Source organism: Carassius auratus, unplaced genomic scaffold (assembly GCF_003368295.1).
Source record: "Carassius auratus strain Wakin unplaced genomic scaffold, ASM336829v1 scaf_tig00031568, whole genome shotgun sequence".
Lineage (NCBI taxonomy): Eukaryota > Metazoa > Chordata > Actinopteri > Cypriniformes > Cyprinidae > Carassius > Carassius auratus.
The window spans coordinates 217,123-230,453 of NW_020525933.1; the positions used below are offsets into that span (position 1 = coordinate 217,123).

Consider the following 13,331-nt stretch of genomic DNA (forward strand, 5'->3'; position numbering starts at 1 on the left):
ACCTTTAAACTTAGTGATTACGACTTAAAGGGCTAGTTCACCCAAAAATGAAACATCGGACAATGCGTGATCAGAGGTTAAAAAAAACCCAATCTAAATACTGTTGTTCAGTGTCTTTCACAGACCGATCGTTTTGTGTATTTACACATCAATGTATCATCACTTTTTTACAATGATCGAGTCACGAGATCCAAGTGCGAGGTAAAAAATTGTTTATTTGTAACTCATATAGCCAGCAATGAGAACATAGGAAGACGATGGACTTCCTTTAGCGATCAGGGGTGGAATTTGGTCGTTTACTGTTGTAAAAATATGTTATTTATAGCCTGTTACAGCGCTGCACAAGTTAGCATTTCAGATGCTATTTTTCGATTTTTTTTTAAAAATAAAAACGCCCCAGATCTCAAGAAACTCTCATACCAAGCTTTACTACGTAATTATTCAGATATTTCGTGTGTAGTACAGAGGTGTTTCAGTGTCAGTGTTGCCAGATTGGAAATGTCCAAGTATCGTACCAGAAGTTCAAAATTATCGTATTTGGAAGAAAACTGAGTAAAGAAGCCCTATGACTGCAACTACCATCATTTAAATTTTCATAGAATTCTGAAATTATCGTACAAATACGATAATTTTCGTACGTCTGGCAACGTGGTTCAGTGTTGTTAGATATGAACCAGGAAGTGTACAGGAAGCATGTGACACGATGTGGCGGTGTCCGGTTATGACAATCTAATGATTGAGAAGGCGAAAGACCAATCGGAGTCTGACTGACACACACACACACACACGAGCACTGCACACAAATAATGAAATAAACTGTTTTTAAACAGTGAAGATTTGAACAGCTGTGCTTAGTTGAACTGGATTTAATAAATTTCAATTTCACTGTAAACTTGTGTGTCTATACTGTTTGACAGCTTCGAAGCATGAGGCCCCAAGATAAGTTTTTTTTTTTTTTTTTAATGGAGATTCAGTACATACAGCAGGTCAAACCAAAGAGGACACAGCAATCCCTGGGAACAGATCCTGTTTGAGTACCTAAATATAACCACGTTTATTATTTAATTTACTGCATAAGGGGAAGCTGACCATGAAGAAAAATGAATAATCAGTTCCTTCACCATTACAAGTAACCAAATGGCTTGCATTATAAACTATACAGTACCATCAGTTTTTCCATCTCAGTTTTCAGTCTTTCTCTAAGAGCTCCACCTTTGGCAACAGCGCCAGCAGCTTGACAGTCTGAAGATCCAATGAGGATAAATTTAGGTTCCAGCTGCACTCTGGTCATTCTTTGACATTCTGCATTAGTTTCTCCCAAGGTTTTTTTCTCCATTCTGTCACCGATGGAGTTTCGGTTCCTTGCCGCTGTCGCCTCTGGCTTGCTTAGTTGGGTTCACTTCATCTACAGCGATATCATTGACTTGATTGCAAATAAATGCACAGACACTATTTAACTGAACAGAGATGACATCACTGAATTCAATGATGAACTGCCTTTAACTATCATTTTGCATTATTGACACACTGTTTTCCTAATGAATGTTGTTCAGTTGCTTTGACACTATATTTTTTTTTTGTTTAAAGCGCTATATATATAAAGGTGACTTGACTTGACTTTCACCTTAAATATGCAAGGAGTGAAAAAAGTATTTCATATAATGTTTTGAGAAGGGGATTTCAGATACTTTATGTTCCTTCTGGTCTCTAAACATGATTGGTAACTCACTTGAGAAGGTCGAAAGGTTGCTGGCCATCATTTCTTTATGCCTTGCACACTTGAACAATGATTAATAATTTAATGTAACTGATATGCAAATGTTTTGTTCATCTTTTCCATCTTTTACAAACTTTTTGACTTTAGCTCTTCTGGGCTTTTTACACATTTCTGCAGACTGCCTGTCATCTGGGTGTTTGTGTTTCAGAGCTTTGCATGTTTCGTTCAAAGGTTAAATTGAAGTGTGTGGTCTGCCAAGCATAAAGGCTGGAAAAATTCCCACAACTCTGTAGACATAAGTTTGCCTTTATAAGTGCTTCATCATCAGAAATAATCAGAAGGGTGGATGGATATGCAGTGTTCGGGTACATGGACTGAGCCAACTTTCCAGAATGTCTGACCCAACATTCGTGATAGTTGGCACTGTCCCATCTTCTCTGTAAATGTCAAATCCCCTCCTACATTCCTTGTTGCAGCAACACCCATATCTGTCAGATATGCAGTATAACTTAAAATGTGTAATTTTAAAATGTAGAAAAATATATTCAACATTTATTAGTAAACCTTTTTAATATTATTGTAATTTTGTAATAGTTGAATGCAGGGATCATTAACTGACATCAGACTCCCGTGATCAAGTGAAAGTGTCGTTTAACTATTGAAACTAACTTCAAATCTCAGAGGAACTTCAAGTAAATACTGTATGTTTAGTGTGTGTTGTTCAGTGTAGACATTGAATGTGTTTACTGAAAAGAAAAGAAAAACGAATAAAACTATTGACATATTACATTTTTTTTAAATGATAATTTTTTTTTTTTTACTCAAAACAGCATGTGTTAAATTTATTTAAATTATGTTATTAAAAGCAACGTATACAAACATGCAGACATGAAAAAAGTGCAAAAGTGACAATGAAGTTCATAAAATATGGAAGTATTTTCCCCATTCAGTTTCATCTTAAAGATTTCTAATTAGTTATTTTGAACTAAACTCTCCAATTCTGAGCAGAAAACAATGCATATTAGTAATTTTTCACTTTTCACATTATAATGTGCAAATACAGTACATTGATGATGTGCTTGACAAATCAAGTACAATAAGAGTAGTGCAGATCTTCTTCACATGGAACCTGTCCATTAATAGATTTCGTAAATTAAATAATGACTGTCCTGAGAACTCAAGGACAAAGGTTTGATACACTTTAGATCTGTGTAAACTCAAGCTTAATGATGGATTGAGTGTGAAATTCCTGCTTATTGTCACAAAGTATTTGTTCTATGAATTCTTCGAGATAACTGAATAGTAAAAGTAGGTTATTGTTGAACTGAATAAATGTATAGAGAAAGTTTAACAATGAATGAGCGCCACCTAGCGGTTCCTCAGAAGCCTTCATCTGATCTGATGAGAACATCTCTATCTTCAGGAAACAGATGACAACACATCTCTTCCACAAGCTCTTCACTAATCCAGAACCAGAAACCAAGGCACTTATTATAATACGCATGCTAAATGATAAATGTGAATATTATTCCAGGTTAAAGCTGAACAACACAAGCTGAAGTGTGCTGCTGATTTGCTGAATCCTTTTGCAGATACATGATCCTGTCGGGTCTGGTGATGCTTTCCTGTTTGTAATGAAACAATAAGAGAGAGAGAGAGAGAGAGAGAGGGAGAGAGGGAGGGAGGGAGGGAGAGAGAGGGGGAGAGAGAGAGAGAGAGAGAGAGAGAGAGAGAGAGCTTTCAGTGACTCAAGAAAACCTGTTCGTTTTGAAATTTTTATTTTCCATCTAGATGATTTTGATATAAACTCCATTTATTTAGTGTAAAGACTAGCAGATTTATAAAAATGTATGTGCACAATTGTTTTTTTTTTTTTTTTTTAATCAGAAGAGCAGAAATGCTGTTATATTTTCTGATGTAATGGTGATTTATTATTAAATGACATGAAATAAGCCACATCTCTCTCTCTCTCTCTCTCTCACACACACACACACACACACACAGCAGAAAATCTCATAATAAACTGCATTAATTTACCTCATCCTTGGACTTTTGACAGATGCCGAGCTTAGTTTTCACCTGGTCTCCTTTTAAAAATAATCACACACAAACAATTAAACCCTAACTTTGCATAATAAAGACAATATTTTCCTCTCACTATAATAACTGTTAGTAATACTTACCCTTTGTTAATCTCCTGGATCAAATCAGAGAGACTGACAGAGCCACAGAAAACAGTGACACGTATTCCTGAATACAGACCTGAATTTAGTGCACGAGCATCTTTATAGTCTGCACCCCCTAGAGGACAAGAAAAGGATTGACATAGTGAGGGAGGATACTATGAGTCTGTGGAAGTTGTAGGACAATAAAATGTTCATCCAATCATATCACTTGGTCCGAGTGTTACTATAGGCTCTCCTACACATGATTCGTCATCACTGCGTTCCTTTACTGTATTGCAGAGCGAGTAAGAAAGGAAGGCATTATTATTGTTATATTATGAACTGTATACTGTAATGTTTTCACTGCTTTCAACGCTTGTCAGCCTCTGCTCTGTCTGTGTGTGTTCATGTGTTTTGGAGAAAGCATGGTTTTGGAGAGGGATTTGCAGTGAGGGTGGGATCTTATGCTTTCAAAGCCTGCTTGCTAATACACTCTTTAAAATAAAGGTGTTTAAAAACGTTCTTAACAGAAATGCTGTGAAGAACCATTTTTGGTTCGGCAAGACGAAAATTGCACTTTGAAGCAGAGTGTAGCCTCTCTGAATTCACTTACTCTACCTTAAAGAAGCTCCATTCGCATTTGTCCATCTTCTTGAAAGATAATAACTGTAAGTTTTAAAATGATGTGTTCTGAAATTCTCACCAACGATCACAAATGGTACACAACCAGAGACAGTAACTCTGAAGCTCCTCGTGATGCTGGATCTCCTGCTGATGATCTGTAGTTTATAAAGTCCAGAGTCTGTGGTTCTGGTGTCTGTGATGGTCAGAGATCCAGTCTGATGATCCAGCTTCAGTCTGTCTCTGAATCTCTCATCACACTGATCATCTGTACAGATCTTACTCTGATCTCCAGTGATTTCAGCGATGAGAATGTCATTAAAATACCACGTCATCACATTATTTGGGCTTTTATTTTCACCAGGATCTAAAGTGACAGATTATCCTTCCTTCACTTCTTCTCGTTCAGCAGCAGAAACACCTGAAACACAAACCCACAGCTGCTGGACGAACTTTCTGGGACAAAAAAATAACTGAAAATAATTATACATATTGATTTCCTAAAAAACAGGAGAAAAAATAAATTGATAAACATCAAGTTAATATGTCTTTTTTCATATATACAGGTGCTGGTCATATAATTAGAATATCATCAAAAAGTTGATTTATTTCAATAATTCCATTCAAAAAGTGAAACTTGTATATAATATTTCTTCATTACACACAGACTTGTAAATTTTAAATGTTTATTTCTTTTAATTTTGATGATTATATCTGACAACTAAGGAAAATCCCTAATTCATTATCTCAGAAAATTAGAATATTACTTAAGACCAATACAAAGAAAAGATTTTTAGAAATCTTGGCCCACTCAATACTATAAACATGAAAAGTATGAGCATGTACAGCACTCAATACTTAGTTGAGGCTCCTTTTGCCTGAATTACTGCAGCAATGCGGCGTGGCATGGAGTTGATCAGTCTGTGGCACTGCTCAGGTGTTATGAGAGACCAGGTTGCTCTGATAGTGGACTTCAGCTCTTCTGCATTCTTGGGTCTGCAATATTGCATCTTCCTCTTCACAATAGTAATAGATGAAAATGAATCTCCCCCACATTTTTGAATGGGTTTTGTTTCACAATCCTCTCCAGGGTGCGCTTATCCCTATTGCTTCTACACTTTTTTCTACCACATCTTTTCCTTCCCTTCGCCTCTCTATTAATGGGTCATGAAACCCCCCATTTCTGCACTGGTTAGTTCTCACCGCAGTTTTAAAAAATGCTAAAAAAGTGGGCGTGGTGTGCAGTGGACCGGGGGAGGGGGAAGAGGGAAGACTGACAGCACACACAGCTTTGCATTCAGACAGTTTCATTTCGCTACCATCGAGTTAGAAACACAAATAAATGCACAGCCATTTGATGCACCCTGCATCGAAAACATATTACATTTACATTCAGTCATTTAGCAGACGCTTTTATTCAAAGCGACTCACAAATGAGACATATATATTATTCTGTGGCGTTTATATAATTCTTTTGACAGGTTGTTTGACACCAAGTGAATGAATCGCGTTTGTGCCGAACTCTTATTACAAAGAAAAAACACTCTTCTGCGATCCATGAATGTTTCTCTGTTAATGTGTGCGATGTCATTTCACAGTCTGATGCGTCTTTCATAGCAAATCAACACATGTTGTTGTGAATAATTAAGCGAAGCAACTTCTCATAGGATAAGAACATGCAATCTCATAAATAATTGAATAGACACCAACGCTCATCAATGTACTATAGTCCATTGCCAAGTCACATATCGTGACGTCAAAAAAATTGGTTTAGGGTTAAGTTACCCTTTAAATATGTTTTCCACTTCACACCGTTCAAATTTTAACGGTCCAGTCAGAGACAGAGCACGGAAAAGGCGTCAGCCTGCCTGATTATGAAGGGTAAGTAACTGTTAATATAATCGTATGATGTATATAACTGTTAGAACATTAAGTAATGTGTCTCATACGTTAATTATAATTTTTTTATACGTTAAAAAAAGTTTAGTCCATTTTTTCCCCCCAGAGAATCAGATCGATTGGCTCCCAAACTCTGGAATAGCCTTCCTGATAATGTTCGGGGTTCAGGCACACTCTCTCTGTTTAAATCTAGACTAAAAACACATCTCTTTCACCAAGCATACAAATAATATATCTCTTAAATTGTGATTGTAGTTGCATCTGATCAAATGTGCATTTTTATTCATTAGCTTGGGTTAAACTAATTTTAGTTTGTTGGATCAGCAGCTATGCTAATGATGTCTGTATTTTGTTTCTATGTTTTGCCACGGGATTTACATCCCGTGGTAACTAGGATTTAAACAAGCTCCAGTCTGGATCCAGAACACCTGAGAAGAGATGATGCTGACCCTCAGAGGACCTCACATGATGCTAACCTTGAATCAACAAACAGAACTAACAATTATTGCTACATGTGTGACTGCATCATATAATAACTATTAATTAATAATATTGATAGTTCATCGTCTAGCTGACTACGTCTTGTATTATTATTATTATTTTATTTTATTTTTTCTAAAATCCTGTCAAACGTGCACAAACTACTAGCTACTACTAAATATTGTAGAAACATAATTTTCTGTAAAGTTGCTTTGTAACGATTTGTATTGTAGAAAGCGCTATACAAATAAACTTGAATTGAATTGAAATTGAATTCTAAATGTGCTATGATTGTGATATTCCTGTTTGTTCGCCAGCATCTGAAATCATTAGAATTAAGATAGAAAAGCCGCACGGACCATTTAACGGATCGGACCAGTGAAATAAGCTGCTCGAGCCGAGCTAACACACATCATGCAACAGACTACGTGAGAATCGTTTCAATGAACCTGCAGTTTTCTGTTATAAAAGTTCAAAACCAGTGGTGGACGAAGTACACAAATCAAGTACTTGAGTAAAAGTACAGATACAAATAATAAAATATTACTCCAGTAAAAGTAAAAGTACTCCTTTTTCAAATTTACTCAAGTGAAAGTACAAAAGTACTCAATTTTGTATGTACTTAAGTAAAAAAGTACTGAAAGATAGATGTTTGCAATTTTATATAGGCTAATTTAATTTTATATTAGCACTTTTTTTTTTTTTATAATCCTACTGCTCAAAATACCTGGGATTTTTTCCAAAATAACCACTATAAGATATATTTTTGTTGTTGATATTGACTACGCTTACGAGAGTAATGTTCACTGTGAAGCTTACACTGTGATGTACCTGAGAGAAAACAGAGATGATAATCTGATCTTCACCAGTAAGAAAAAAGTATTTTAAAGTTTGTGGTTTTACAGAACACCACAGTTATATATGACAAGATAATAAGGCCTGCAGTTAGGAAGAACATCTTAAGGAAAATATAATTATATTTTCATAATGATTTTTTCCTTCTCAAACCTTGTCTGCGGTGTAAAAACACCCCTGGCCAAACGGGGTGCATCTCTTCCCCTCTTTGATAATTACTGTAGTTACCATGTTCTGAACATCACATCCTTTCTTTTCTCCCCAGATGTAATCTATATATCTGTATATCTATATCTATCTATCTATATATATATAGGTGGTTGAATAAAAATATTTGGACATTATTTATAAAAATTACCTCAAGTTAGCACCAGCAAGCCTGCTAGACATTTAGCATCAGCTACAATATTTACTTATTTTCAGTACCGTTCTGAATAAACATTCATGTCTGTCTAACGTTACTCGTCTAAAAAAAAAAAGCCTCAAGTTCAAATATTCATTTATCACCAATTAACTGTTTGACAAACACTTCCTGCTTCGAGATCTGAATAAAAAAAAATCTCAAACATGCTCCGAAGTGCCGATCTGAATCAACCGAGTCGCCAACAGGCTCCGAAGTGCCGATCTGAATCAACCGAGTCGCGAACAGGCTCCGAAGTCCCAATCTTAATCAACCGAGTCGCGAACAGGCTCCGAAGTGCCGATCTGAATCAACCGAGTCGCGAACAGGCTCCGAAGTCCTGATCTGAATCAACCGAGTCGCGAACAGGCTCCGAAGTGCCGATCGGTATCAACCGAGTCGCGAACATGCTCCGAAGTGCCGATCTGAATCAACCGAGTCGCGAACATGCTCCGAAGTGCCGATCTGAATCAACCGAGTCGCGAACAGGCTCCGAAGTGCCGATCTGAATCAACCGAGTCGCGAACATGCTCCGAAGTCCCTATCTGAATCAACCGAGTCGCGAACAGGCTCCGAAGTGCCGATCTGAATCAACCGAGTCGCGAACATGCTCCGAAGTGCCGATCGGTATCAACCGAGTCGCGAACATGCTCCGAAGTCCCGATCTGAATCAACCGAGTCGCGAACAGGCTCCGAAGTGCCGATCTGAATCAACGAAGTCGCGAACATGCTCCGAAGTGCCGATCGGTATCAACCGAGTCGCGAACATGCTCCGAAGTCCCGATCTGAATCAACCGAGTCGCGAACAGGCTGTGAAGTCCCGATCTGAATCAACCGAGTCGACTCTATGAAAGACTCAGATCACGTATCTAAAAATAAATCGCTATAGTAAAAGAGAGAGGAGTGAAGTTTCCTACCGCTCTGCTGTGTTTGGTCCTCAAGCGCGTCTGACGCTCCGCGGCGCGTCTCCGCCCCTCACACGCGCGTTTACAGCGCTAAATTAATCATCTTTGCTAATTATTATACATTTACTTCTTTGTCATCTTCAGGTACTTCATTTATTATTGTTTAATGAACTGTTTGAAACAAAAAAAGGTTGTATTTCAGTAATAATTCTAAATTATCAAAATAAAATATAAAAAATAAATAATAAAAAATATGATTTTCAGTTACAATAGTTAATCCTAAATTCCGACATTAATAACTTAATTTTAGCAAAATCAGACGCACGCGCTCACAATATCTCACGGTTCTTACTTCTGTAGACTCACACTAAACGGTTCATTTGGATCAGTGAGTGGTCGACTCCAGAACAGCTGCAATCGGATCATTCTAATTCGTAAACGAATCATTTGGTGCGATTCGCGATCCGATTTAAAGGTTTATTTTGAAAAGACTCAGTTCGTTCATGATGAATCAGACACCGCTTCTGCGTGTCGGAGCACGTGATATATTATAGGGAGTAACGATATGTTTTATGAAATGTAGTGAAGTTAAAAGTACGATCTTATGCTTTGGAATGTAGTGAAGTAAAAGTAAAAGTTACTCAAAATAAAACTACTTCAGTACAGATACTTGAAAAATGTACTTAAGTACAGTAACGAAGTAAAGCTACTCCGTTACTGTCCACCACTGTTCAAAACCCAGACGAAAGAAAAGCGTGCAGTCGTGAGGCAATTTGCTCTTTCAGCAAAAATTCATACCAGTGCCCCAAATTTATATAACGTTAAAGTTACTCCTACAAAACTTTAAGAGTGGAGCGTAAAACAGAAGCCATGTTCATCTTAGTGCACCAGCACTAATTAATTGTACAGTAAAAGTGTTTTAATGGTTTATTTATATTGAATTCTGCATCTATTAGAATACCCTATAATTACAGCAATTTCTATTATGAATCTAGATTGATTGACATGTTTTTTAAATGTGTTGTACTAAATGTGTTTATACTTATGTTTTAGACAATGGACTTTTTCATGAAGGAATAATTGCAACAATAGAATTTCTGCCTGTTAATTGAAACATTTCAAGGTAAGTAACCTATTTAAATTAATGATACATACGTTTTAAATTTTACTTAGACCTATGACTTCCAAAAATTATGAAAAAAGACAAATGAGGTGAAATAAGTGTATTGTTGCATTCCAGCCAACAAAGCTTCCTTTCATTTACAGTGTACTTTTGTTCCTCCCTACAAGTCCAAATCAGTCAAAGGGTAAAGGGTGGTAAAATTTAGTCAAATTTTCTGGAGGGAGTGAAAACTGGTTTAGTCGGTCTCTTAGTGCAAATGATAGTAGATCCCCACAAAGACTGTAAAAATGTAAAATATTGTGTTAAAATGTTAGTTTTTTTTTAAACTTGTGCTTTCTCTGTACTTTTGTCATTTAAAGGCCTTCGTGCAGAAATTGTCTTTAAAACCTTTCCTGCCATCTGCACCATACCACACAAATGGAAAAATGGTATGCACATCATACACAGAAATGAAGCGGTCCTTCATTGACATTCAACCTGTAAGTAGAAGCAAAACTAAGATTCTAAGATTCTTCTTATATTCTAAGAAGATATTTAGAAAAAAAAAAGGATGACAGAATTTTCGTTTTTGGGTGAATTATCAGTTTAATTATCAGTTAATATATATATATATATATATAATATATATATATATATATATATATATATATATATATATATATATATATATATATATATATACACACACACACACACACACACATGCTTGAATGTGAGTGCAAAGATTTTGCAAATGCAAGTTACAAATACCCTGGGGGCTAAGCCCCCCCCCCATCTTCCAATCCTAGTGACGCCCCTGATTCAATGCAGCAAACTTTAAATATTTCACGTACTTTTGGAAGTCCAGCATTTAGTTAATCCTGATAAGTGCTCATTGACACAGTTGCAAACATGACGGCTTGCTTCTGCCATGGGGTTTGGCATCACACCATCTGTGTTTCCAACCAGAACATTAAAGAATGCAGCACTCTGGAAAAAAGCTATGCAAGTCATGATGACTTCGAAACTCCTGAAGTGTTTCCAGTTTATGATGCTCATTCTTTTTTTTTGTCTTCTATATACTATTTTCTATGTACTAGTGTTTCAATCTGTACATGTGAGAAATATGTGGAGGACTTTCTGTTGAATTTCATAATGTTCAAATGTCCATTTTCATACATATAAATGTCTTGAAGATAGAAAAGGCACCCATTTGGTGGATTGACTCATTCAGTGTATTTCATTTATTTTTAATTTACTCTTTTATTTTATTTATTTATATATATTTTTTACTCGGAAGAAAAATATGTGGGAAAAAAAGTTTGTTAGGTGTCTTGTTCTTTGTTCATTAAAGAAAATAAATGTCAATTTATTAAATATTAGATTACATATTAATATTGACTGCTTGGTTCTTGGACTGACAGGTCTTTGTCTGGATCTGGGTCTTCAATAACCTCTGCTTTGAGCAGGGAAGTCCAAACTAGGCTACTTTTTTTCTTTCTTTTTTTTCTTTTATTTTTTTTTATATCGTGGACATGAGGAGAAATAAATAAACAAATAAAGGTCCTACCGTGCCATAGAAATGCTGAAACTGCAAACAGACCAAAGGAGAACATCTTTGTCTGCATCTTTCCTCTCGAACGTGCTTCGGTTCTTTGAATGAATGGAGCAGCATTGCTGCACTCCAGAGATGTGACGTATCTGGAGGTGTGTGTCGTTGTCAGAGATCACGTGATGCTTCACATGTGAAATAAGCGCATTCCAGACTAACCGCTACGAGATCAAAGGCGGATATCGCGCGATCACGTCCTTTGTTGCTACGTTGTGATTCGAATTTAAAAGCCGCTAAATGTAATCTCATTTGAACATTTGTAATGTTATTGCTGTTATTACTACCATTGTATATTTGTTAATATTACTCATTTGAGTTTGCACATCTGTTACTACTGTTACTGTTGCTTTTGTTGTCATGATGCACTCAATTTGCACGTTACTGCACTATTGTACTGCACATAAGCTAATACTGTACATTCGCATACAAATAAATATGATATACACAGTCTATATTTCTATTTTTCACATTCTATATTCCTACTCTATACTCACATATATAGATACATTGTCTATATTTAAATTTTTTCATAGTCTGTGTTTCTACCACTGAAGCATAGTTTTTAATGTTTCTTATTTCTTCCCGGGCTGTAACATTTTTGGGGGGGACTGAGAATATTTAGGTGGCGATGAGAAATCATGCGATTAATTTTTATACAATGTCTCATTACAAAAAACCTAATGTTATAGGATATAGAAGAAAAGCAAAGTAAAAGACCTTTAAACTTAGTGATTAAGACTTAAAGGGCTAGTTCACCCAAAAATAAAACATCGGACAATGCGTGATCAGAGGTTAAAAAAACCCCAATCTAAATACTGTTGTTCAGTGTCTTGCACAGACCAATCGTTTTGTGTATTTACACATTAATGTATCATCACTTTTTTACAATGATCGAGTCACGAGATCCAAGTGCGAGGTAAAAAATGGTTTATTTGTAACTCATATAGCCAGCAATGAGAACATAGGAAGACGATGGCATAATCCAAGATTAATCATGTCCAGATTGCTCAAGCTGCAGTAACTCAAACCCAGCTCAGGAATCCCAGGTGGGTGAGGAATAAGGTCCAGAGAATCCCAACTGGAGGGACAGGAACACGATCGAGTGTTTATTATAACTTCCTTTAGCGATCAGGGGTGGAATTTGGTCGTTTACTGTTGTAAAATATGTTATTTATAGCCTTTTACAGCGCTGCACAAGTTAGCATTTCAGATGCTATTTTTCGATTTTATTTTAAAATAAAAACGCCCCAGATCTCAAGAAACTCTCATACCAAGCTTTACTATCGTAATCGCGGGTTTATTATTCAGATATTTCGTGTGTAGTACAGAGGTGTTTCAGTGTCAGTGTTGCCAGATTGGAAATGTCCAAGTATCGTACCAGAAGTTCAAAATTATCGTATTTGGAAGAAAACTGAGTAAAGAAGCCTATGACTGCAACTACCATCATTTACATTTTCATAGAATTCTGAAATTATCGTACAAATACGATAATTTTCGTACGTCTGGCAACGTGGTTCAGTGTTGTTAGATATGAACCAGGAAGTGTACAGGAAGCATGTGACACGATGTGGCGGT

The 13,331-nt window shown here is 36.3% G+C and overlaps 1 protein-coding gene across 1 annotated transcript in view; it reads right to left on the reverse strand.

Moving 5' to 3' along the window:
* Window positions 1-11,822, reverse strand: part of LOC113080552 (uncharacterized) — a 52,779-nt gene extending 40,957 nt beyond the window's left edge. The window contains exon 1 of the mRNA XM_026252716.1: window positions 11,715-11,822. Within this exon, the coding sequence (XP_026108501.1) occupies window positions 11,715-11,772 (58 nt within the window). The 5' untranslated portion in view covers window positions 11,773-11,822. The remainder of the gene's footprint in view (window positions 1-11,714) is intronic.
* Window positions 11,823-13,331: the final 1,509 nt, after the last annotated feature.